General features: G+C 45.9%; 1 protein-coding gene across 1 annotated transcript in view; it reads right to left on the bottom strand.

Moving 5' to 3' along the window:
• LOC104122786 (alpha-2-macroglobulin-like protein 1) overlaps positions 1 to 23,700 on the bottom strand; it is a 30,422-nt gene that overhangs the window by 5,064 nt on the left and 1,658 nt on the right. Inside the window, exons 3-29 of the mRNA XM_035890523.1 lie at positions 22,682 to 22,826; positions 21,986 to 22,038; positions 21,658 to 21,678; positions 20,974 to 21,133; positions 20,281 to 20,365; positions 19,790 to 19,904; positions 18,391 to 18,499; positions 17,436 to 17,545; positions 16,457 to 16,621; positions 15,008 to 15,241; positions 14,067 to 14,130; positions 13,408 to 13,553; positions 12,694 to 12,840; positions 11,345 to 11,518; positions 9,703 to 9,808; positions 9,044 to 9,152; positions 8,725 to 8,950; positions 8,393 to 8,519; positions 8,131 to 8,252; positions 7,903 to 7,954; positions 7,502 to 7,585; positions 6,756 to 6,932; positions 5,429 to 5,510; positions 5,175 to 5,331; positions 3,758 to 3,832; positions 2,828 to 2,981; positions 354 to 538 (exon numbers count right to left, since the gene is read on the bottom strand). Of these exons, the coding sequence (XP_035746416.1) occupies positions 354 to 538; positions 2,828 to 2,981; positions 3,758 to 3,832; positions 5,175 to 5,331; positions 5,429 to 5,510; positions 6,756 to 6,932; positions 7,502 to 7,585; positions 7,903 to 7,954; positions 8,131 to 8,252; positions 8,393 to 8,519; positions 8,725 to 8,950; positions 9,044 to 9,152; positions 9,703 to 9,808; positions 11,345 to 11,518; positions 12,694 to 12,840; positions 13,408 to 13,553; positions 14,067 to 14,130; positions 15,008 to 15,241; positions 16,457 to 16,621; positions 17,436 to 17,545; positions 18,391 to 18,499; positions 19,790 to 19,904; positions 20,281 to 20,365; positions 20,974 to 21,133; positions 21,658 to 21,678; positions 21,986 to 22,038; positions 22,682 to 22,826 (3,384 nt within the window). The remainder of the gene's footprint in view (positions 1 to 353; positions 539 to 2,827; positions 2,982 to 3,757; positions 3,833 to 5,174; positions 5,332 to 5,428; positions 5,511 to 6,755; positions 6,933 to 7,501; positions 7,586 to 7,902; positions 7,955 to 8,130; positions 8,253 to 8,392; positions 8,520 to 8,724; positions 8,951 to 9,043; positions 9,153 to 9,702; positions 9,809 to 11,344; positions 11,519 to 12,693; positions 12,841 to 13,407; positions 13,554 to 14,066; positions 14,131 to 15,007; positions 15,242 to 16,456; positions 16,622 to 17,435; positions 17,546 to 18,390; positions 18,500 to 19,789; positions 19,905 to 20,280; positions 20,366 to 20,973; positions 21,134 to 21,657; positions 21,679 to 21,985; positions 22,039 to 22,681; positions 22,827 to 23,700) is intronic.

The following is a 23,700-nucleotide window of genomic DNA, read 5'->3' as shown; positions in this document are numbered from 1 at the left end:
GCCAAGCACTGCAGGCAGAACCACGCTCCTCATGGCCCTGATCCACTCTCTGACACAAGTGGGTCTAAGCCACGAAGTGCGTTGGCAGAGTTTATGCCACAGGCAGCAGGATAACTTCTGTTACCTGGAAAGGGCGGCTTCTGAACCCTGGGGTTAGCAGTCCCAGGCCCTGGGCAATCCCAATTACACCACACAGAAAAAGAGTTTCCCCATGACATTCCCCTTCCCAATCAGGGCTCTTGTATGCCTGTCTGCAAAGGATGGCTCTGGAGTGATGTGCCCATGAACTATCTGCACATCACTCCAGGCACAGTATCCCTCTCCTTCCGCCGTGACTTTCCCCAGCTAGTTACCTGTGTGGAAGCAAATCCGCCAAAGGCGTTTCTTTGCCCACTGAGCCAGCGCACAAGCTTGCTCACTGAGGCTTCGTTGAATGCCAAGTCTGGTTTGGAGACATGAGCCAGGAGGATGTAGGCTACTGTCTCAATCACAGAAGAAGAAGATTCTTCACCTCTGGAATGTGATGTCAGGAGCTCTGCTGGTGGGGGGAGAAACATGTGGAAGAGAGGAACAGTAGATCCCTATGAACATCAGCTTCTCCTGTCCTGGTACCCTTCAAGGACTGGCAGTTTGCTGTATGCCATCAGAAATGCATGTGCCTTTCTGTGGCACCTCAGAGTGCAGAAACAAATCCCTCCTGCTGTTTTTGTACTCTGAAGGGATGGCCATCTATGATAGGCTCCATTTATTCCTTTGAAAGCACAGAGAGATCCAGGCCTCAAATCCTCAACCAGTTCCTTTAGGAAACAGTTCTGTTAGAAATTGATTGACTCTGAACAGAGGCGTTTTGTTTAAAGTACAGTCCTAGACTTATTCAGCTCTGTGTATATTCAAAGCTATGTCCCCAAGCTATAGCATTTTTGCTGTTTCTGCATTTATCTAGGGTAGTCTAACAGGCCTCCCTGTGCTGAAAAGCTCTAGGACTCTTGTACAAGAATTAGTCAGGTTTTGAGAGAGAATTGCTGGCAGGCTACCGGAGGAGCAAGACTACCCAACTTATTTTGTTGGCATCCTCAATATGCAGTGCATAGGCTAGGACAGTTTAAGCTAGAACTGAGCGCCTATGGTTCAAGCTCACAGGCACTGAATGCATCTCAATCTGGTTGAACGTTTTGCTGTAGTGATAGCAGAGGGCTAAGCAAAATTCAGCTAAGAATTTAGCTTAATTGTGCCAGTGTAGACATTTTCGGCAATGGTACAAATGTGAAAACCTGAAATGCTTTCAAATTCAAAGTCAGTTTTCAGAACAAAACCTCACTTTTGAACTAAAAATCCCCAAATCACTTCTTTGCATAAAGACTTTAGAATTTAGCTCAAGGACTCTATGGACTGGTATTACTTCATTGTGTTTATCAAAATGGAAGGTTTTTGCCTGAGGGATTTGTGATTTGTTACGCCCAAGGTGACATAAGCAGAACAATTTTTTTCATGACGTAGTAGAAGGTGTCTTGGAGATGCAGCTACAGGTGAACTACAGATTAACCTTGATTCTTCAAAAAGCACCAAACTCCTGTTTGAGATCCAGCTGTAAACCTGTTAGTGAGGCTAACAGAATCCCAGCCACCAGGCCACAGAAGGTGTCTCTAGACAGCAGAAGATAATCCTCTAGGGCAGAGATTCTCCAGGAAGCAAACTGGCTGCAGCTGGTGGCTGCAGTCACAGCCTCAGACTCCGTAGGCAGAACACAGACACATTTAAACATGCAGAACGACACCTTTCCCTCACTTACAACTCCATTGCTCTTGCCAAGTCATTGCTAACAATTATCAGTGGAAGCAAGAGCCAAAGGAAACTATCACTTGACCTGAAGGCAGTTTGTAGTGCTCCATGTCCTAGGGACTTAAGAGGACATTTTCCAAAGTGCTTGGTGAGTTAGAAGCATCAGACTGACTGGATATGAATGAGGATGTGCTCCAGTCACTTGTTCTGTATGTACTGTCTGAGAGGCAGTTCTGAAAAACTATTGCATTGGATGTGTGCAATTCTCCTCCTTCCAGTTCACCCACTAGCCACCCTGTGAAGCCAGCTGGGCAGCCCAAGTGGCTGTGCAGTGAACTCGACTCTGCACTGGTAGCCAGCCAGGCTGAAAAATCCTCTCTCCATTTTTTCTTCTGTGTTATTTTTCAAACCGCAATGTAGTTCGCCATACTGCCGGATGAACAGCTGTGGGGAGGAATGAACTTGAGCCAAATCAGGTAATGTTGTTACCAACTGTTTAACCATAGGCTTAGGTGCTTTGAGACCCCAACCTGGCATCTTCATTCAGGATAGAAGTCCATTTTTTTTCCAAGTTAAAGAGACAAAATGAAGAACGAAACTCAGCAGCACAGCAATAAGGATGCATCCACCCAAGGGCCCTGAGCTGAGTACAGCAACAATGGGGAAAGCAGTCAAAAGGTTTGAATTCTACAAGTAAATGCCCTGACCAGCAGCTGAATAGACATGGTGAAGCAAGTTTCATCTGCCAGATCTCTTGTACTACGTATGAATTGCTGAAGAATGACAGGAGCACCACAACTCAAGTGAGTACTTTGACCACACAAATTAAGCATAGATCTCCTCTGCTGCTTCTGATTAGAAATTGTTTCCTCGGTCTGAGAAAACTAGAGACTTTCACAGCTTCAATAAATTACCATTTTCTGACACAAAAGCCAATCTGAGAATAGTTACATTTCCCAAGCCACTGCAATTAAATCCTACAGATACCAGGCCTTAAACACAGTCATTGTCTCTAGAACCCACAATCTTCTAAATAGCAACAACCTACCAGTTTCCTTCTCTAGCATATCCAGGAGCTGCTCTCTCATCTCCATGTCCTTGCTCAGTGTGAAGACATAAGCCATCAAGGCGTTGACATAAAGGCTTGTCTTATTAAGTGCTACGTTCTTGAGGCAATGTAAGGCATTATCCAGCATGGTGTCCTGAGAAAGAAATCCACACCCAGTGAATTTTCTCTGACCGCTTTCTGTTGTGAAAATCTATCCCTAACCCTCAAGCATCCCAGCTACATCCTTGATGCATTTCAGTGCTAGCATCTCTCAGGGCCATGGAATGTGAAGTAGAGTGGACAAAGCATCGCTCACTGTGGATTGAAAACAAAGATGTGACTGGACATATCACTGGGACAGGGGATTGTTAATACACTGGAGAACCTAACTGTAGGAAGTGTCTGGTAACATGCTGGCTCAGAACTGTCAGACCTGCATGCTGTGGGTCTTGGCCCTGGAGCAGGTATGGTGTTGTTTCAGAGCTGTGCCAGTAGGGCTGGAATATCAGCCCATTGTGGCTAGAACAGTTTACGCTTGGCTTGAAGATCACTCCTTTTATTTCAGGTCTGAAGGAGGGGAGAGGGGCCATAACTGAAAGGTGGTCTTTTTTTTTTTTTTTTAGTTATATAGGTCAGTTTAATGAAAACTATTGCCTTTCCCTGCAAGCCCTGAGCCATTTTCAGAGACAATTGTTTTCCCTGAGATCAGTTGGGAATGGCAGATGCTCTGCTTTACTGAAAATCAGGCCATTTATATTAAGATCTCCTTACCAAATAAAAAATTTCTTGTTGACCTTATTGTGTACAAAGGTGGGACATGACAGAACCTTTTGCCAACTCAAGCTGGGTACTCCCTGCAACCGCAGATCTGGGGAGGAATGAAGGGTGGAGCATGCTCCCAAGCCCTGAAAGAGTTTGGATGCAACTTACATTCTTCTCCAGATGGAGCTCCATCAGCGCAGCAGTGATATAGGCTGTTAAAGAGATTGTATCGTCCACGCCACCCTGCAAGTCACACAGACAAACATCAGAAAGGGACAAAATGAATCATTGCTTGCCTGTCGCTGCATAGCCACTGAAACTGCCTATGGATGGCATACCTGAGAGGGTACAGTAGCATGTCTCTGGGCTTTCTGGGATGCGTGGGGCCTGAAGGAAAGCACTCCAGGCTCACTCACTGAATATCATGAAAGTCTGGTGTTGAGGACAGCCTCAGAGACATATTGTGCATACAGCCTAGGCGCACCTTCTCATAAAAGAGCATGAAGCAAACTGTTAAGCTATTTATTGTATTAAATGTGTTACAGCTGGACAGTTGAAAAAAGTTTTTATGATGCAGGATTTGCATACAAGAAGCAATGCAAGTTTACATACAATTCAGCCGACTGTGAGAAGCTACAGGTTAATATGGGTAAACAGGCTTGCAGGAGCCTCTTTTCCCATCAGAGGACATGCATTCTTGGGGAATTTCTTGCATCTTTTTGCATCTTCAGACATGAGACAAGACCACATCTAAAATGAGTGGGAAGATTTGGGCTGACATGCTGAGAAGCATCGTTCACACTGAATAGCAGAAACTTTGAAGTGTAAGGAGGGGTGGGGGGTGCAAAACCTATTCAAAAAAGTTCTGTTCAAATAGAAAGCCCAAACTGAGAAGTTAGTGGAAGTCAGACAAGGATGAACAGTCTACATGTACACTCTGGTTTTATTTTGTACTGCATCCAAATTTTAAGAAAAAACCCATATTTCAGCTTTGATAGAATAGCAGCCTTCTTACCTTTACAAAGGCAATGAACCCAAATATTGCCATACTGCATGCACAATGTTCAGTACCTGAGCATGTTCACCAAGAGTCTGGTGCATTTCCAGCTAGACTGCAGGGATCATTTTTGGGATGCCAGGACTTCTGCTGACTCCAGGAGAAGTCATACTTTTGGGGCGGTGGAGGGACAACTGTGCCTTCAGATAATCCCATATTAGAGCACACAGTCAGGCTTATCTGGAGAATATTGTGCTTCATAAGACATGAAAAGAGGGAGAATCCAGCACTAAAATATAAAAATATTTCTCCCTTGTGCCCTTGAAGTGCCTTGGCACAATTAGCCGTGGTGCCTTTTGGCTAGAGTGAAAATGAAGAAAACCTAGCAGAGGTTAAAACCTCCTACAGAGGAAATGCCTGCTGGTTTAGGCCATGATTTTTCATTCTGCTCTGGGAAGCTGCCTTGGCTGTGGTAGGCCATGGGGACATTTCTTTGTGCTACTGTCCACAGTGGAGGAGCCTGGGGAAACAACCCTACACCCCACATCATGTTCCTCCTGCTCCCAATCCCATGTCTGGCAGCCATACCTTCAAGTCATTGTTGAAGAGCTTCCCCACACTCTGGAAGCAGCCACTGGGCAGCTGGTGCTTCTGCAGCCAGAGCAGAGCGCTGTGCACATGATCCTTATTGATGTAAATGTGAGAGCTGGCTTGTCCAAAGGACCTGGCTACAAAAGCTGTCAGCCTGTGGGCAGAGCACAGAGGAATCCAATGTCACAGCCGGGAGCTGAGTCAGCAAGGACAATAGGTTTGGGATGACAGCACCAGCTCTGCTCACTCACCATGTGTTGCCCTGGTTGTCAGCTTTCCCAAAAGCACTGTAGGAGCCATCATCATGTTTGTAGAGCAGCTGACGCTGGTAGCCTATGAAGACAGGTACCAGGATACAACTCTCAGTGTGAGGGCCTGTAGCACCTCAAATTGCATCCTTGCTGTGGGAGGAAGGCTTCACAGCAAGAGACTTCATCAGGTCCTACAGTCAGAGAAGTTGAGGAAAACCTGCCACCCCACAATTACCCATGCATCCCACAATATCAGCGTGACAAGAAGCAGTTGCACAACATCTCTGAAGTACTCCATGTGGCTGCTCTAGGTTACTAGAGCTGCTGTGTGCAAGTACTGTGGGTATCTGCCCTGCTGGTTTGCAGAAAGGTGACATGCTCACCCACCTCATGTCTCCCCATGCTTCAGGGAACCCTCACAGGCACCTTGCTGTCAATAAAAGGATATGTAAGAGTAAGGAGAAAAGCTTTTCCTAGAGGGAACCACTGTGAAACCCTGTTTGTTTTTTGGCACTTCTGCTAGCCCTGTTGGGACTCAAGAAAGCACTTTTTATGGGACATACAGAAAGCGACAAGGCCATGCCTTTAAACTCTGAGGGCAGAATGCTGTTCGCATCTGTTTGCTCTTCCTCCACCCTCCACGCAGCCTCGCTGTTTACCCATCCACCTTGCCCCTCTGCTGCTGCCATTCTCTTGGGTATGCCCGCCTCTCCCAAATATCTGTCCTAATTCGTGATACAGGAGAGAAAGGAGGAAAGAGAGGGAGTAAAATCCTATTCATGGGAGGCTGCTGAGCTTGCAGCATAGCAGGATAAGGAGACCGACAGGCTGCAATATGAGGCACATTGGAAAATGAGACACAGACACTGGCACTGTATTAAATTCAGATTATATTAGACAGAGCTGACATGCCCCCACAATACATGTCCTAAAACAAGCAGAAACACTAAGCTACCAAACTCCTATCTATCCCCAAAAGCTACTCTTTATTCCAATTAATAGCAGCTGATGCCCTGTTTCCACAAGGGACTTCGGTCTGCCTTGGACAGATAGGGGAACAAACCACAGGCATCACGTCATGATGGAGATCATTAATTACCCACACCCTTCTCAGAAAAGTAGGCTTATTACCTCAATAACAGGCAGAGACAGAAGTCCTGCTTCTTCAGAAACATACTTTTCCTTCCATGAGACATTTCCCTTATTCTCTGTGATATCTTCCTTTGTCACAGCTCTGGCAGTGTTCCCACTCCTGCCCTGCACCTTTCCACACTCTTAATTTATAGTACCTTCATTTTGCAGCAGAAGGAAGAAGGACAATGTTTACCTGTTCTCAGGAATTTCAGTGCATAATCTTCAATTTCTGGGTCCAGTTGTTTAGTTTTATTCAAGTACTGGAGTATGAAGATGTTTGGTGCAAACTGAACCATGTTCTGTTCACCACAGCCAAAGGGCATCTCTAGCAGCTGGTCTAAATTTTGAAGTGCTGGGCCCATGATGTCCCCTTAAGTTTGAGGTAGAGGGGCAGGAGAAAGGAAAAGCACAGACATTCAGCGGTATGAAATGAAGGGACTGCTGCCTTCTCTAAACTCTATTGGGATCCTGGAAAAGAGCCAGCCCCTCACTGAATGGAGATGATTAAGATTTCTGCTGACCCAGCACAGAAAGGGAAGACGTCATGGTTCTGGGAGGAGGGAGGGAATGTGAAGATGAGGGTATCTGAAGAAAGGTGGAGAGAGCTGTCATTCCTGAGTGGATATTAAGGAGGGAAAATAATTATAGAGGCAAACTAGGTGAAAATCTGCAGGCATGGTTTTGGTTCACTTAGGTGAACCAAAGGCACTTAGGCAGTAACAGACATCAGGGGAGATATCCTGTCGACTGGGGATCACCCAGGATCATTCCTTATGAGAGGAATAAATATTGAAAAAAGCTACTTGATCCACATTTCTGAGGCTAGCATCACACCCCTTACAGTTTATTTCATGAGGACCTGGGTCATTGCACCATTAAGGCCAAAGCACTGTGCAAACTCTTCCCATGGGACCCAAGAGCAGGGAAAGCCTTTCTCACCAATCACAGAGAAAGTGGCCCGGCCAGATCCCTCCAGCACTTCTGCAGGCAGCGTCAGGGAGAACTCTTCAGAGACGGTGTTATCTGAGGAAGGCAGAACCCAGAAATTTATCCCATGGAAGAAGCACCACACACAAGTGTAACAACCCAAGGACACCCAGCTGAGGCGCTGTGGGATGTTGAGTCACAGCAGCCCAGAACTGTAAACAAATGCCTCAATACAGTAAGCTTTGCCAGGTAGAAGACAGACACGGATAAACTATAGTAGTTGTTCTCCCAGGCAGGGACAGTGCCACCAGAGCTTGACAAATTTCCAACCCCCACTCCAGGTGTTTTCAGTAGCCCTGCCCCTTCCATCCTGCTCTCATGATCACTAGCAGTCAGGGATTTTTGTCCCATACCTGCAGCACACAGAAATGCATTTTGGGTCTTCTCATGTAGGACACCTCCTGGCTGCAGATGGAGAAAGAGTAGTTCAGGTAGGGAAGGCAGGAAAGGAAGTCACCATGCCTCAGAAGGCCTGTCTGCTTCCAAGAAGAAGGGGCTAAACCTCCCCTTAGCATCTTGCTAATGGCCTTGGGGGACAACCCACTGTTCCCAGATGTTATCCATCCTGAGACCTGACTAACCTTCACAAGCAGAGGTTTTATCACTGTGTCTCTCCCCCCTTGCAACGGTGTCACAGCAATCTTGTTATCACACAGATTGTGTGAATCTTCTGCCACACTGCTCACAGTGACATTCACCTTGCCTGCATAGAGCACAGGGACACATCACTGAGGACTTGCACCAGACAGCTCTATGTACAAGCATCAAGACCAGACATGCAGAGGCAGGCAAATTCCACCCCTCCTCCCGCTAGCTGCCACACATCCCTCTCGTCAACCTCACCCATCCTGGTGGCTGTCACATTCCACACAAAAGTTTTTGCTTCATTGGCGCAGAGGCAGCTGGTGAACCTGCAGTCTGGACAGGCATCCACATTTAGTTCTGGGGTCTCTGTGAGAGTGGTGTGCACCTGAGTGTGGTGGGGTGTACAAGCACACATTGGCATAGTGTTAGTACCAGGCACTGTACAAAGGAGCAAACACCATGGGTCATGAAGTGCAAGGCTGTGCTTTGTGGCCCAGACACCAGTACCTAGGGCTCCTGAGAAGCTCATAGCTTGCCTTTGGGATCAAGTTTTAGCTCCAACAGAGGTGTGTAATTGGGGGAATATTCACCTGGATACAGTCCTTGAGGTAGTTGAAGACGGTGGCTTTTAGGCTGAAAGTCTCTCCTTGGATCACAGAGTACGGCAGTGACAGATCTACAAAGAAAGGCTGGAAGACCCTAAGAGTGGTCAGAGGAGAGAACCCAAAGCCAGTATCAGCAACACAGAAGGTTTGGGCGTTCCATTCTGTGATGGTGTCAGGTACAGCAACTTGGACAGATGCTTTCCCATCATCCCTACAGCAGGAAGAGAGAGAGAAAAACTCACTCAGAAGCAGTCAGAAGTCTCCAGGGGTCTCTCTGGGGAAGGCATGTAGGGCTGTTACCAACCCAACGGAGACCAAATCCCAAATCCAGGTCTCTGGGAAAAGTGTCCGTGGTTTTGGCTTCCCCGTGTTATCAGAGTGAGGTGCAGAATCACTATGGCCAACACGACTTTCTGTAGAAAAGCAAGTGATCTCTCAGAAAACAGCATATGTAGCTCCAGGTGAAATTAGTTCTTCATTCACAGGCAATGTAACACAAACTGTAAATGCTTTGTGACACAGAACTGGAGTGGTTGGGTTTTCAGTGAGAATCTGACAGTGTCTGTATCTTTGAGGAACACAGCTTTAGGGAGACAGAATTGGATGGGGTTTAGCCTGAGGCTCAGTCTCACAGATCCAGCAAGTTTGGTCTGGATCCAGGGGGAGACAGCATACTCAGATGGAGTTGCACTCTTTTAAATAATCTGTGAAAGTACTGGCGGAGAGCATACTACATTTTCTGTGAAGAGTGCAGAACACAGAGACAGCCAGTAAAGCACAGAGATTTGTGCCTTTGTCTGTGATTTATAAATCAGCTCCACTGAACTGGGCACAAGCTTCATTCCTCTCATACACAAACAAGAAACACGGTAGGATGGAAGCCAGCCATCTCAGCGGCAGCCTGGCCAGAACTGGAAGAAGAGAGCCCCTTCAGTCGAGGGGGAAGACATGTTCGTTCCTTACCAACAATATTGTCTTTTCCAGAATACATCTTTTTCTCAAAGCTTGGTAGCATACAGGAAACAGGTTTCTTGATTCTAGTATTGGTCAATATTTTCATGCGCAATTTCTGGGAAAACAGTGAAGAGAGTAAATCAATGATAAATAAAAGGGGACAAGGAATGTTGAAAACATCTCACGATAGCAGGTATCTTAAGGGACCTGGTGGTAGCTGAAACATTTTAAAATGCTGCTTGTTTATATACATATGCATAGACTTACAGGCTCAGACTCTAGCCAATGCATAAGGGATGGAAACCAGTTTCTGAGGAATACTGGAGCCAATTATTACTTCTCATAAAAGTAAATTTCAACTTCATATGCCTAGCCCTAACAATGAGACAGAGTCAAATGCCATATATGCTATGAAAAACTTAAGAGAAAAAAATTCCAGGCTTTCAATCTCTGCACAGTTTGAGAATGGAAAGATCTGACTGGCTGTTCACACAAAACCGTTCTTACACAAGTTAGCACCAGTCCCGGCTTAGAAAACTGATGGGGAACTTGGTCACAACTTAGTATGGATTCTGCTTTTGTCTGAGTGAGACTCAGACTCTCAGGGCCTGTGTTTCACAAGGTGGAAATATTGGGTTGAATGCACCCTCATGTGCATGGACTGAAAAGAAGACATCATCACGCCAAAAGAACGCATTTGATCCTGTGAACAATCCTTGCTTTGATTTAATGGTCTGCAAGTACCAAAACCATTCATGGAGAGTATGGGTCCTCACCCTTTCTGTGGAAGCTGTACATGCTTGTGGACTTAGTCGTATGTTGCAGGACAGTCATCTGTTACAGGGTCACTAACGATTGGGATGTAGTGGGATCTTCTTTAACTAGTATCCAACATAACATAGGAGTAAGCATCTAGAAGACAGCAGAGTACCATGCCTCGGTGGGGAATCAGGGTATATATTTATAAGGTAGAGTTCTGTCAGCCTGAGAAGCCCATGCAATTCAGATGCCATTTTGGGTTGTTTTCAGTGTGTTGTTACCCTTTTCTATTTTGACATGCTTCTACTTGCATCTATTTCTTTAAACAGCGTTCTGCCAGAAGCAGCACTGCTTGGGTTTCAGTTAGCAGATGTGCTGTTAATCTTTTTCTGGCGATTGTGCTTGTTAGTGGATTAGTTTATTTTGTCATTTGTCTTGACAGTTAACTATAAAGACAAATTGTAAATGGCTTCTTTTTATTAAAACTGCTTTGAGGAGGAGTAACAAGAGACTCAGTGAAACACAGAGTAAAGGAGTTCGGAAATAAAATAAAAGCCAAATGTGATTGGTCAAAATATGGTGAGGTGCTTGGTTCTTCTGGGATATTCTTGCCACTTCACCTTTGTCGATATGGTAGCCTAAACTAAGTTTATTCATTTTAACACTGTCTTTCTCTAATCAAGTGGTTTGCACTGTGCTTACTCGTAAATTTCATTTTTCCCTATAGTCCCCAAATGAGTGTGGCTACACAGGCGGACAAGGCACAGATGACTTGCAGCAATGAAAATCAGGGCAGCTGAAGTTTGCTAAGAGTAAATTCTTATAGGCATGCAGGATGGCATACGGGCAACCACTGGCTCAGGAAAAGCTTAGTACAGGTGTAGACACTCACCTTAAACAGATTAAAGACATCAGCATCACTTTGGTACCATGGTGCTCCCATCCAGGTCTTTTTGTGGAGGCTGGGCTGCTGGGGCAGACAAGGATACGCCTCAAAGTCTTCCAAGTGATAAGGGAACCCTCGTTCTCCAATTATAAAGCTGTCTTCAAAGATCTTCTCATACAGCTGCAATGGAAAACCAGAGGTCTTCATAAGGAACTGGCCAGCAAGCATGAGTATGGGTCAAATATTTTGACCGTAGCCTTCTATTATGCTTTGTAAAGCTTTGCAGTTGAAGAAGTTGGCACTGGCTCAGCTTATACTAAAGGACGTGAAGCCCCAGGAGTGAATGTAGGCAAGGAGCTTTCAGTCTGCAGACTCTCATCTCTAACAGTTCAAGCCTTTTAACTCTAGGGTGCAAGAGTGGGATAAAACGCATTATTCAGTTTGATTTAATGATTTAATGATTACTACTTTATATATCCATTAGCAAATTATGCAAGCGCTCTGCCCTAGAACAGCATTCCTGTAAAATGGAACACCCTATCACACTGTGGGTCCTATCTACAGGTACAGCAAGTCCCCCTGGATCTGGTGAAGCTTCTTTGTAGCAGGTTGGCCTGCTGTAACTTAACTTGCATCTTTGCACGAGGCATAGACATGTGGATTATCTTTGACATATGTTGTGGAATTATGTTAGGATTTTAAATTCTTGCAGTATTTTTGTTCTAAGTCTTAAGTTCATTCCTCTGAAACACACGACTGCTTTAAGGTAAGTTCCTTCAACCCTTCTAGATTCTCAGAATGCACCTGGGTGCTGACAAAACCCTGACCGCTTTTCGCAGACCACTGTGCACTGGGTGCTGTCCCCAAGCTACTATTTTCTAAAGAACTGCTCAGGTTCTCAGCCTGATCTGTAATAGGGTCATAATTCAGCAATGTTTGTGGCAGAGGGATAGGAGGAACCTATTGGGGCAAAATTCCATTTCAAAGGTTTAGCCTCACTGCCTGGTGGACAATGGAAGAGCAGAGAGACAGGTGAATGTGAGGAAAGCTGCTAAGTGCTCTCCCTCCAAGCGGAAAGCACCGGCATCAATCTGAAGCTGCTCTCCCCACCTGCCCCTGCAGCTCAAGTGCAGCATCCACCACTCTCCAGGCAGAGGCCCACAGTGCAGGGCTGATGCATGGGGAACATGATCACCTCATAACTGCTCAGAAGAGGTTGAGGAGACGGAACATGAAGGGCAGCCACCTAACACTGCATGCATGTCCTGGGACAGACTATGAGCTTCCTTCCACCAAGGCATGGAGATAGAAGGCAGGCAGATACTAGGGGGTTGGTCGCCTCAGGCTGCACTCACTGTATTTGCTGTTAGGGTGTTGTTCTCCTCCAGGAGGACACTCTTGTCAACAGCTTGGACAGAGCACAAGGACCCTGCAGCAGCCTTGAGGTCCAGACTGACTTTCAATCCTGGGACTTCCTCCTTGTGTGAGAAGTCCAGTGCCACCTGCAGAAGAAGACAGGGTGAGGGGGCTTAGCATTGGAGAGTGGGACCCTGTGACTCTTAGATGTCTGGGCAACAGAGGGAAAGACAGAGAATAAGGTAGGGAAGGGGGATGAGGTGCTGAAACGGGCCCTCCTGGAAACCCATTGGGAAGGTTACAGGGTCTGCGTGTGTACAGCCCAGTGAGAATTCCCCTACCATCACACATCCACCACCCTCTGATCTAAAGCTACCACAGGGAGCTGAGCAGGCAGGCTTCTCTTCTGTCTTAGGGAGAACGTGGGGGACAGTGTGTTCCCAAATCAGTCATGGGGAATGGCGTGAGAAAACAGAGTTCAAGGGGGCCTAGTTTACTCCTTGGGAAAGGCTTGCCACTCAGTGTTGGGGAGGGCAGGACTAGGAATTCAGGGAAGAAGGAGGTTACCTGTTTTGTTTCCCAGCCAAAAATACTGGGCATCAGGTGTATGTCCAGCTTACACCACTTGGCTGAGGATAAAACAGGACCAGGAACCACAGCAGGCCAGAGCACATCAGTGGTGCTATCATCTCACTCCTTGTGTTTCTACTCACCTTGTGTCTAAAGCACTCTTCTACTTGAAACTCTTCCACATCAGCCACCACCTCTCCATCCAAGAAGACTGCATACAGTAGAAGCTTGATGTCAGGCAGGAAGTCATTGCCAATAGACAGAGTCAATGAGAAGGAGCCCTGTAGATCTGCACATGATAGCAGCAAGGAATAGAGGTAAAACATTCAATTGAGTCAGCTCATAGGGGTGGGGCACACAATAAGAATCAAAAGAGGGAATTTAATAATTTCTACCTGCAGATAAGAACGTCCCACATAGACATTATCACAGAGTAACAATAAACCCAGGCTACTGGCCACTTCTTTGGCTCAACTTTAGCAAAAATATTCCTCTTCCCTACTGCACCTTAGATAAATAGGCAAGCTTTTGCAAATTTTGTATCTTCTCCAAAGGTACAAGCTAGCAGCAAAGTCATAAGGTTAGATATTAGATCAATTAGACAAGGCAGGAGAAGGATAGTTGCCTAGAAGGATGCTGAACTGATATGAGAGGAGACTGTGTTGGTCTAGTGAGGTGGACCACCACTAAGAACTCAGTTCAATAGCTCCCACCTGTGGATAAGAATAACACCTGCAGAGACTGTCACTGGAGAGCAGTTTTCTGGGGTGTGTTATGAGGCACTTCATGCATTTCTACTCACTCTCATGCTGGATAATTGGCACCTGCTTCTCTCCACTGAAAAGGATCTTGCCCTTTGCTATCACCTGAAGAACAAAAAGAAGAGCCATTCAAGGGGCTAAATTCTGACAGCAGAGGAGGGTGAGGAAAGAACAAGAGAGACATCCAACAGATGTTGTCACAGAAGCTCCTCTGCAGGATGTGACATAAAGAGCTCTGCAGCAGAGAATGTGATAGCATAGCTGGGAAGGGACTTGAGAGGTGTTAGTTAGGCAATGAGAAGACACGGCCGTTTGCAAAGCCAGGCATATGTCTGAAGTTAAGAGCAGCTGCTCTTAAGCCACAGTGAACTCTGATCTTCACATTACTAGGATACAGTACTTTCTGACTGTACGAATGAACCTAGTTCAGTGACCAAGATACTCATAACCTCTCAGCTAGCCTGTAGTCACACTCTCGCTTTGGACTCACTTTCTTGAAAGTGGACTTCATCAAAGCATGATTACGTACCTCTGGAGTGCATCAAGGCCCTGTGCCATTTCAAGCCTTTTCCTGTAAATATACATGCCAGGAGAGGTCAGCTGCCCCAGAGACTGCCTCTTAGTTCATAGACACATTGCCCCAGACACAGGTGCAAGTCTGGAGCACAACGGCTGGGCAGAAACCAGGCTAGACCTCCACTGCCACCCATGTGAACATGATAGAAAGTAGGGTGAATGGCAAGCATCTATCACCCAAGCTTAGGTCAAGGCACTCTTGACAAAGCAAGGAAGCTGGGGGTGAGGAGCAGGTCCAAGAACTAGAAAACGAGAAGAGGTTTGGGCAGAACAGAACTCACAAACTGACTTATACTGGCCTGGGAGTAGATTACCCTTTCCTGTGAGTATCTGTGTGTTGTGTGAAAAGGGTAAAATGCCAGCAAGCATAATCTTGCCCTGAGATTCAGATGTCTTCTCTGCTCACCAGGTAGTAGAAATCAATGTGGTCTGCTTCAGAGCTGACTTTATTCCGGTCAAGGATATAATCCACTTGCACTTCCTGCTCTTGATCACAGAGCATCACATCATGCCAGGCCTTGATCTCAAGGAAGCTGCTGCTCTCAGAGTAGAAAGGTTTCAGCCAGTGGAAGCTATCCTCAACTCCTGTGTCACTTTCAGAAGAACCTTGCTCATCATCATTTCCAAGGTTGTAGGTACCCTTCAGAGCACAAAAACATGAGTTGGCAATCAGTATCAAGTGATACAAGGGAGCTTGTATGCCTGCTAAAAACACTGAGTTATTACCTGAGTTGATGGCAGACCACACATCTGTATGCTTAAAATATATTTTGTTTAAATGCCATTTTAAAGTCTCTTATGAGACTTTCTCTTATGAAGTATTAGCAAAAATCTAAGTCAGTGGATTTGCCCACAATCTCATTTTTCCTCCTTTATCTTTTCATGGGGACACCCCCCACACCAGACTTTGAACCACAGCACAGCACCCCTGTTTTCAGTTTGTGTTTCTGGTTAGACACACTGAAGCACAAAGGGCTCCAAAACAGCTTTTGTATGGTGAAGCTCTACTTCTCTGAAGATCATTTAGGGCTCTGTGGAAAATAGCCGTGGGCCTAGGAACAAGAACTAGAGCCCGTCACCAGGCTCCCTAAGGACAGAATTCTACCTCCTAGATTACAGAAAGTCTGATCACCAAATCCTGCACAAGCAAAATTAGGGAACCTCACCCTGAATAGGCTGGGGTCTCAGGGAAAAAGTCTGGAACAATAGTTCCAGTCTCTGAGAAATGGATGGCAATAGGAGATTGTACTGCTCAGGCATGAGTCCCACATCAGCTGCAGCAATGCAGGTAGTGGGAAGATGGGTGTACTGCCAGGCCGGTAACAATGAGCTCCAGGTGTAGGATCAGAAGTCATGAGGAGAAGCAGCCAAGAGCTTCAAGGTCTGGTCTTGAAAGGGAGGTCAAGAGCAGCTACCTGCCAAGTTGAGCCTGGACAAGCGATGTGCTGCCGCAGGGCAAGGGCAGCTGCTAGAAGTGGAGTTCAATAGAGGTGGGTGTCAACTGCCCGTTCTGCTGAGCCACCTCCGACATGTCCCAGAGTGGAAAAAGGGGAGATTTCCTCCGAGGAAGTATTCAAATTAACAGATGTATTTAGTGGAGTCAAAGGAAGGGGAGGGGGGGATTAGAAGACAGCAGAGCACCATTGATGACCATTTGGCTGAACTGTTGCAGCATAGCCTCCAGTTTCCCTGAGGAGATGGCACTGGAGAGTAGTTAAAGATGCTTCTACAGATACAGTCAAATAAGAACAGGAGCCAGAGGACTGTGCTCCACATTCTCAGATTTCTTCCACTTTCTATCCCTTTCCTCAGTCTACCTTCACTTTATCCTCCTTTTTCTGTGTCTGATGCTCACCTTCAGAGAAACCAGCGTGCTGTTCCAGCTGGCGGTATCCAGTGAGAAGTGGACTTCCCCGTTCTCATCTGTGAGGAATGACAGGTGTGTCTCCTCATTATTGATGTCAACTATTAGGTAGACTGTTTCATTTCTGAGAGGAGACCCATCACTGTGGCAGAACATCTGCAGAGAAGGGAAGGAAGTTAATGCCCCATTGTGCCATGCTCCGAGGCACTGCCAGTGCTTAATATTAATTGTTTCTACCATTGGACTTCCTCAGCCCTTCTAGCTTTCAGACAGGTTGGAATGATCCAAATGAAAGTGTGATAAATACATAAAACCAACAATGTGCAGCTGTTCAGGACTAGAAATAAATGGTAGTGCAGCCAAATGAGACACCTATACTGGGGGGAAAAAAGGTGATTTCCTCAGATCCTGAGCTTTTTCTTGGACAATGCTTCAGGATCCTTGATGATCAGAAACAGTCTTGTCTCCAGCAACTTAACTCTTGCTGTTCCTTGTTCTACTTCATGCTGGGGTTAGTAGTGGCCCAGGTGAAAGTTTCTAGCTCCAATGGGGCAGCAGTCCTAGGAGTACCCAGGGAACTTGAGTCAGAAATGACTGCCAGTGAATTGACATACAAGGCTGTAGTGATTTCTCCCAAGTTGACAGAAGCATTTGGACAGCTGTGTAAAGGGAATGTTATTTCCCTGCCGATGCCACCCCCATCCCGTATGATTTTTATCACACAGACTAGTTTCAGGAGCTACTCCTGGGGAAGCCTCCAGAGACTGCAGCTGGCTCCAAAATTACTGTCCAGGGAATATACTAGTTTAAGATGGGGAGAAGAAATTTCTTCTATAGGAGGCTTCACTCAATAGTTGCTGGATATCAGCAAAGCAGCACTTACTTTCCTGGAGATTGTTGCTTTCTGCCTACAGAAGCATCATTAGACCTATGATGTATTCTCAGCAGAGAAGTGATCCATGGGTGTTACCTTCCCTGTATATGGTAGTCCATGTTTGTAGAATGAATGGAGGTTGATAAACTCTATAGACTTCATTTTCGTTGCAATAGGAATTCTAGCCATTTCTGTAGTCTCTGCTCCTAGGTGGAGATAGGAAAAATCTGTTAAACCCCAGCAGTGCTCTTAGGGAAGCAGAAGACAAGAAGATGCTTCAACACTATCTACAACATCTACAACCTCTAAATTTAGGAGACAAAATACATTCTTCTAGGGTATGATTCCCTCAATCTTTCTGGGCCCTCTGCTTCATGACCTGATGCATCATACCCTGTAAGTACTTATTTCTCATTATTGAAGATTAAGAGAAACCAGATGACTGTTTAGTTATAGACAACTACACTGTAGATACCTAAAAGTGGCCTGAAGGACCCCACCCACAGCGTGACAGCTCGAACAATGAACACCTCCACTTGCCAGACCTAGGTGCACATTAACACTGATACTGAAAACCTATCTCCTTATAATCAATATTGTGTCAGACTAAAAATGAGCAGAATGGGATTCCTAACAGCAGGAGTGTGTATAAGCAGACCTGCATGAGGCTTAGGAAAAGAGAAGGCAAGAGACTGGGTAGGAGCTCCCTGTCAGGATGGTGCACTACGATTAGCAAGGACAGTGAGGGTTTGTTGCAGACTTTTCCATGGCTAGCCAGGTCTTTGCAACTAGCTGAGGAACACCCAGGTGTCCAGGTAATCACAAAAAAGTTATCTATGTGCTGGTGGAGAGGATTAGGAAATCTGGTAATAATAGATGGGAAAGGTATCAGAATACAGGCCATCATCATGCCAGAAAACTTGGCAACCCTCAAGTTACTTTTTCAAAAGCAATTCAACAGCCGCAGAAAGGCCAAAACCAAAAACTTCAGAGAAAGAAAGGATCAGAAGTTGGTTGCAAGGAAGGAAACACTTCACATATCCTCCAGTACCTGTTCCGTCTTCCACCATTTTTCCTGTCACAAATATGTACATGTCAGTTTCACTTAATTGCAGAGTCCCTGTCTTCACTGTAAAAGTAGTGCAGCCGTTCTTGTTTGTCTGGAGAAGGAGAGATACGAACAGAGAGAAAGACCATGGTGTGGCAGAAGAGGAGCTGTTTCATAGATGCTGGGCAATCCCAAAGAAGTATTTCCAAATACTTGTGGAACAGATGGAAGCTCAAAAACCTATAACTGGAGAAACCCATCATGAACACCTTTGCCAGATCAGAAAATCAACATGCTTGGATTAAACAGTCACCAAAAAAGTGGTAGAAAAAAGGGCTTCAGGCAAATCACATAAGGGTTAATTATGTTTCAGAAAAACTCAGGAGACTGGATTAAGCCCAGATCCTGCAGCTGAAAGAGCATGGGTGTCTGTACCTGAACTAAAGATAACCTCCTCCCTGAAACTATACAGCCCTGAAGAATAAAGCCTGAAACTGTGCCTTTCCAGTCACGACCATCTCTGTGACATGGCCATGTTAAACAAGGGCATCCAGCCACTTACAGATTGCAAGACCTTTGCTAAGCATTAAGGCAGAGTCTGCCACAGAGGGGAGGTGGACAAAGGGGTTCTAGTTGTGCCTGCTAAGTTCTCTGGAGAACCTTGCAGAGCCTCTTACATGCTGCATGAGAGGGAGCTGGCATTCAGTTGGTGTTTTGCACAGATAAGACTGTACAGCATTCCAGATGGAGATATTTTGCTATTGGGTGCACTTTAAAAGATGCAGAGATCCAGCTGGATTTTTATATTCTGGCTTGTTGCTGGCTGTTCTGACATTTAGAAATATTTTCTTGTGATTTTCAGGCCAGAAGAGCTGCATCTGAAAGCTATGGGAAAAACTAAGTGTGGAGCTTAACCACAATTGTATAATGAACACAAATGTGCAGAAAGTGCAACCAGCACTGGACATAATCTCAGACAGGACGCTAGCAAGCTTAAGATGATCCATTAACTGTATGGATACAGCAAGAAACAGGGAATTAAGCCACAGACCATCTGATGCTCTGATAGCCTGTTTATTGGTGGGAGCAGTCACAGGGATGAATAGACCAGTGATCTGATTCCATACAATAGGATACAGACCCTTGGGAAAGGCCCCAGGCATCATTGCTTACACAGAGCTGACACCTTCTCCTGAAACAGAGTAAGATATGGGCAGCTAGAGCTGTATTTCAAGCAATAGAGTCAAGGGAAGAGGAATCAATGGTCTGATCGGGTCTAGCAAGCAGCAGGACATCAGACTACACAGGTTGGTGCACATCAGAAGTGCACTGAGACAGGTTAAGGGGACAGACATACATTTCCAGCAGGATATACTTTCCATTCTCCTATTTGTTAACTTACCCGGCTGGTTTGGTTCCTTATTGCAGTAGAATTTGATAAATTGCTTTCCAAGAACTGGGATAATATGAAAAAACTAGTATCTATTTTCCCTTGAACGGGCTTCCCATAGGTATACCTGTGTCAAAGGGGAGAAACATTCACCTGAAGACTGTCTGCTTCAGCAGAATTATTAATCCAGGCCACCCCCAACCCTCATCGGGGTAAGTGGAGCCTGGAAGAGCTTTGTACCTTGTTTGCTCAGGAACTTCAGCTCATCCCTTTAAATCAGTTTGCATCCCTCTCCACCCACTATGCCCAGCATCTTTAGTGTCCTTCAGCCTCACAGTAAATGACGAGGTGTGAGAAGGAGCCCATTCCAGAGAGTGATCTGGCTCCCCTAACCACAGGGTAATGCAAGAACATCATACTGAAAGGCCACTTCTTGGCTATGGGCAATCTGGAGGTGATTGTGGAGCTGAAGGCCAGAGATCACAACGGTGTCAGGTACTCACTTGCCACAGACCTTCAGCTGAAATTCCTCATCCACTGTAGTGATAAATGGAGGGTGCTCAATCTTTATTTCAAATTTTTTCAGCACTGCATCGAAGTGAGGAAGATATGAATGGAGGAAAAAAACCAATACTGAGTATGGGCACTGACTGTAAGTTCTATTATAGCTGCAGTCCAGATGGGGGGAAAGACAGTAATGTCCCCAGTTATTCACGACTATGCTGCAATAGGTGTTACGCCCTTCAGCCACACCACCTTCTATTTTCTGCTACAATTGCACATGGGACTGCTTTCTACTCCAGCTCAGTCAAGCATAGGCATTTTAAATGGCACAGTGTTTTGTCCTTACCTACATCGCTGCAACTGATGGGACTAAGGCATGATGACACTTCCTATTATGGCAGCTGACTGGAGTGGACAAAAAACTTCGCTTAGAAGAGGGTGACAATGAGCAGCAGAAAGTGCTCATCACAGGGCCCAGAGGCAGCTCTCCCACCACAGCCTCTCCCTTGTACCCTGTGCAGCTGCAGAACCTCCAGCCCAGCATGAGATGTACACGCAGACCCATCTGTCCCTGTCCCCAGTCTGCTGTTCTCCCAGGGCAAAAGGTTGGATAAACATGGCCACATTGTCCTGCTCTCTTCTCCAGCTACCCACACTGCTTTTCCCTCACCTCTGTTGTTCAAAAGCCTCACCATATTCATCAACACGGAAGGTTTTTTGAGCCATGTCTTGCCGCACTGAGATGGTGTATATCCCAAGGGGTGCTTCGGAGGCCAGGGGGAAGGACAAATCCACAATGCCATGCCTTGACTTTACATTCAGCCACTCAGCAATACGGTTATATTCAGGATCCTGGTTTGGAAAGGACATGCAGAGTCACCAAGTCACACACAGGTCCAGCCATACTCAAGCACAAGACGGCACTATGGGTGCTTACCCTTGCCCCAGCAGAGAGGATGCCAGATCACCAGGCGAGGTTCCTTACCCTCCCTCCAGTACCCTTTTACTGAACTATTGAATTGCAAAGGCTGCCAAGAACAGTAAAGTTACTGAGAAGTGGTAACACCATAACACCGTGGGAAGGAGAAGCAGCTGTGCTGCATCTACTGAGAACTCAGCCTTGTGCTTTGTGCTCTGTGCAGACAAGGTGTTGGGCAAAAGTTCATTACCACCCTGACTCTAGCTCAGCTATGTGCATCACAGACATGCTGGTTTGAATGAAGAACCCAGGCTGACCAGGTAGAAAGGACGTTGGCTGAACCTGAATTATAACCATAACCTTATTAGGTTATATTTGTGGTACAACTCTGTCCAGGAGTGAAAGGGCACAGTAGAAGAGACAGACATCTGCCTTTGGTCAGTTCTTTGTCACTTACCTGCAACCATATCTGGGAATACTGTAAAAACAAGAGAAACACAAGCTCAGTTTTGTACAGAGCAAAACAGCATCCATGTGAAGGAGGGTTAATAACACTGCCTGACGTGAGCACCTGACCGGAAAGTTCTGTCCCATCCCGACCCCACACTAGGTCTCCTCCCTCTGTGCTAGCTTACATGGCAGTCTTTCTCCAAGGGACCAGTGGATGAGTGGCTTCCCTTAAAAGATCATTTGTTCTTATGGTTTAACAGGCATGAAGGGAGATGACTCTCAATGTGTCTCACACCGAGGCTCCTACTTCTAGAAAAGCATGAGGTGATACTCACATCATCTTTAATAACCTTAAGGTCCTCGTTGATGTTCACAATTCGAAATTTCACTGGAGATATAAAGAAAAGGATAATAAAGCATTCTGGCTGCAACATGTCCGTGCACAAATTTGTTTCTCCTTTCCTTTCTCCAGTATTTACATCTCTCTGTTTACCTCAGAGTTATTCAAGTCTTTCCCCAAACAATCTTCCCCAGCACCTCCCACCCCAGAGGATTTTGTCTGGGAAGTTTAGATGCAGCTGCGGGCTATAGAAACTCACGGCCTTTACCTGGAAAGATTGCGCTAAACAGTAGGGTTGGTCTGTTTGCAGTCTGTTCATATTGTGAAGGTTGTCGAGTAACTCTCTGTATTACAGCTTGGAACTGTCACTCTAGGCTTTACTCAAATCAACAGTCTTAAAAAGCAAGAAATTGTCCCGTGGCCTGGAGAGTCCTGGCTTTCCTTTTAGATCTCACTAGACATACTTCACCGAAACAACACCCAGGAGCAGCAGGCTGGGCATTTGGTGCAGTGCAGCTCAGAGGGGAACATTCTGGCTCGTACTGTTCCTGGAAACATCTGATAATAGAGATCTGTTTTCTTCCATCTCCAACAAGCTTAGCCTGTTGCACTTGGTGAAATCTTCCCCCCAGATGTGGCTGCTACCTTGACCCTTCCCTCCCCATTTCCATATGCCACCTTCTTGCCTTACCTATTTCTCCAGGTTTGTATAAGCCCTTGTCTGTCTCTACCAGAATTACATTCTTCTGGGGCTTGACCAGAACCTTCTTGCGACCCTCAAAGAGCACATTGTCCCCACTGTGGATCAGGACATGCAGAAAAACCACCTCCTCTGTCTGTCAGGTTAAAAAAACCAAATTGCCTTAAACTATGAGTAACTGAAGGAGAAACAGAGACACTTGTCCAATCAAAATCTCCGACTTCCCACTCCTTCCTTGCCATCCTTTGATTTAGCTGTCTCCTTTCCCTAGTCATAACCTTCTCTGTGCCCCCCAGCTTCCTCATTCTCTTTTCTCTGCCTTTCTCCTTGTTTGCCTCTTTCCACCTTCTCTCTGCCTTTACTATCTTTCCCACCCTGCACCTCCAACATTAACATGGCTCAGACACAGGACAGGCTGAAGCCCTCTAGTTTCTAAGAGGAGAGGCAGCCAAGAGGGGTGTCTTACATGTGGTGTGGAATCATCACTTTCCGGCAGAATGAACTCTGGCACCTAGGTTGATTGATACAAGGAAATGGAAAACAAATTAGTCAGAGACTTTGCTTCTTATTCCAGGTGTGAGACATCATCTCACTGTTAAAAAATCCCCACACTTCAGAGTCCAAATTCTGCTGTATGACTCTGTCTCTAACCCGCATGCCATTACAGGGAGAAGAAGCAGTCACTCCCTGTCTCTTGTTCATGAACCTGAGAGTAAACCAACTGACATGTCATTCTTCCACTTCATATAAATGTGAAATTTTTATGAAACCATGAAAAACCATAGGGAAGTCAGGTCTGTAGCTGACCAAGATGGGATATGAGATACTGATCAGGCAAAACCAGGACATCTCAGTATCAGAAAGACCGAGCTCACCAGGAGAAAAGTTATTTTCCTTGGCTTTCCAGAGCCAGGACTTGCTCTCTCCTAAGGGCTGGCACCAAACAGTTAATCACTGCCTTGTTGATGCAAGAACCAGAAGTGACTACAGCCCCACCTTGTGTCCTGCTG

Source organism: Egretta garzetta, unplaced genomic scaffold, assembly GCF_000687185.1.
Source record: "Egretta garzetta isolate BGI_Z169 unplaced genomic scaffold, ASM68718v1 scaffold363, whole genome shotgun sequence".
Classification (NCBI taxonomy): Eukaryota; Metazoa; Chordata; class Aves; order Pelecaniformes; family Ardeidae; genus Egretta; species Egretta garzetta.
This window is presented reverse-complemented; position numbering and strand designations above follow the sequence as displayed.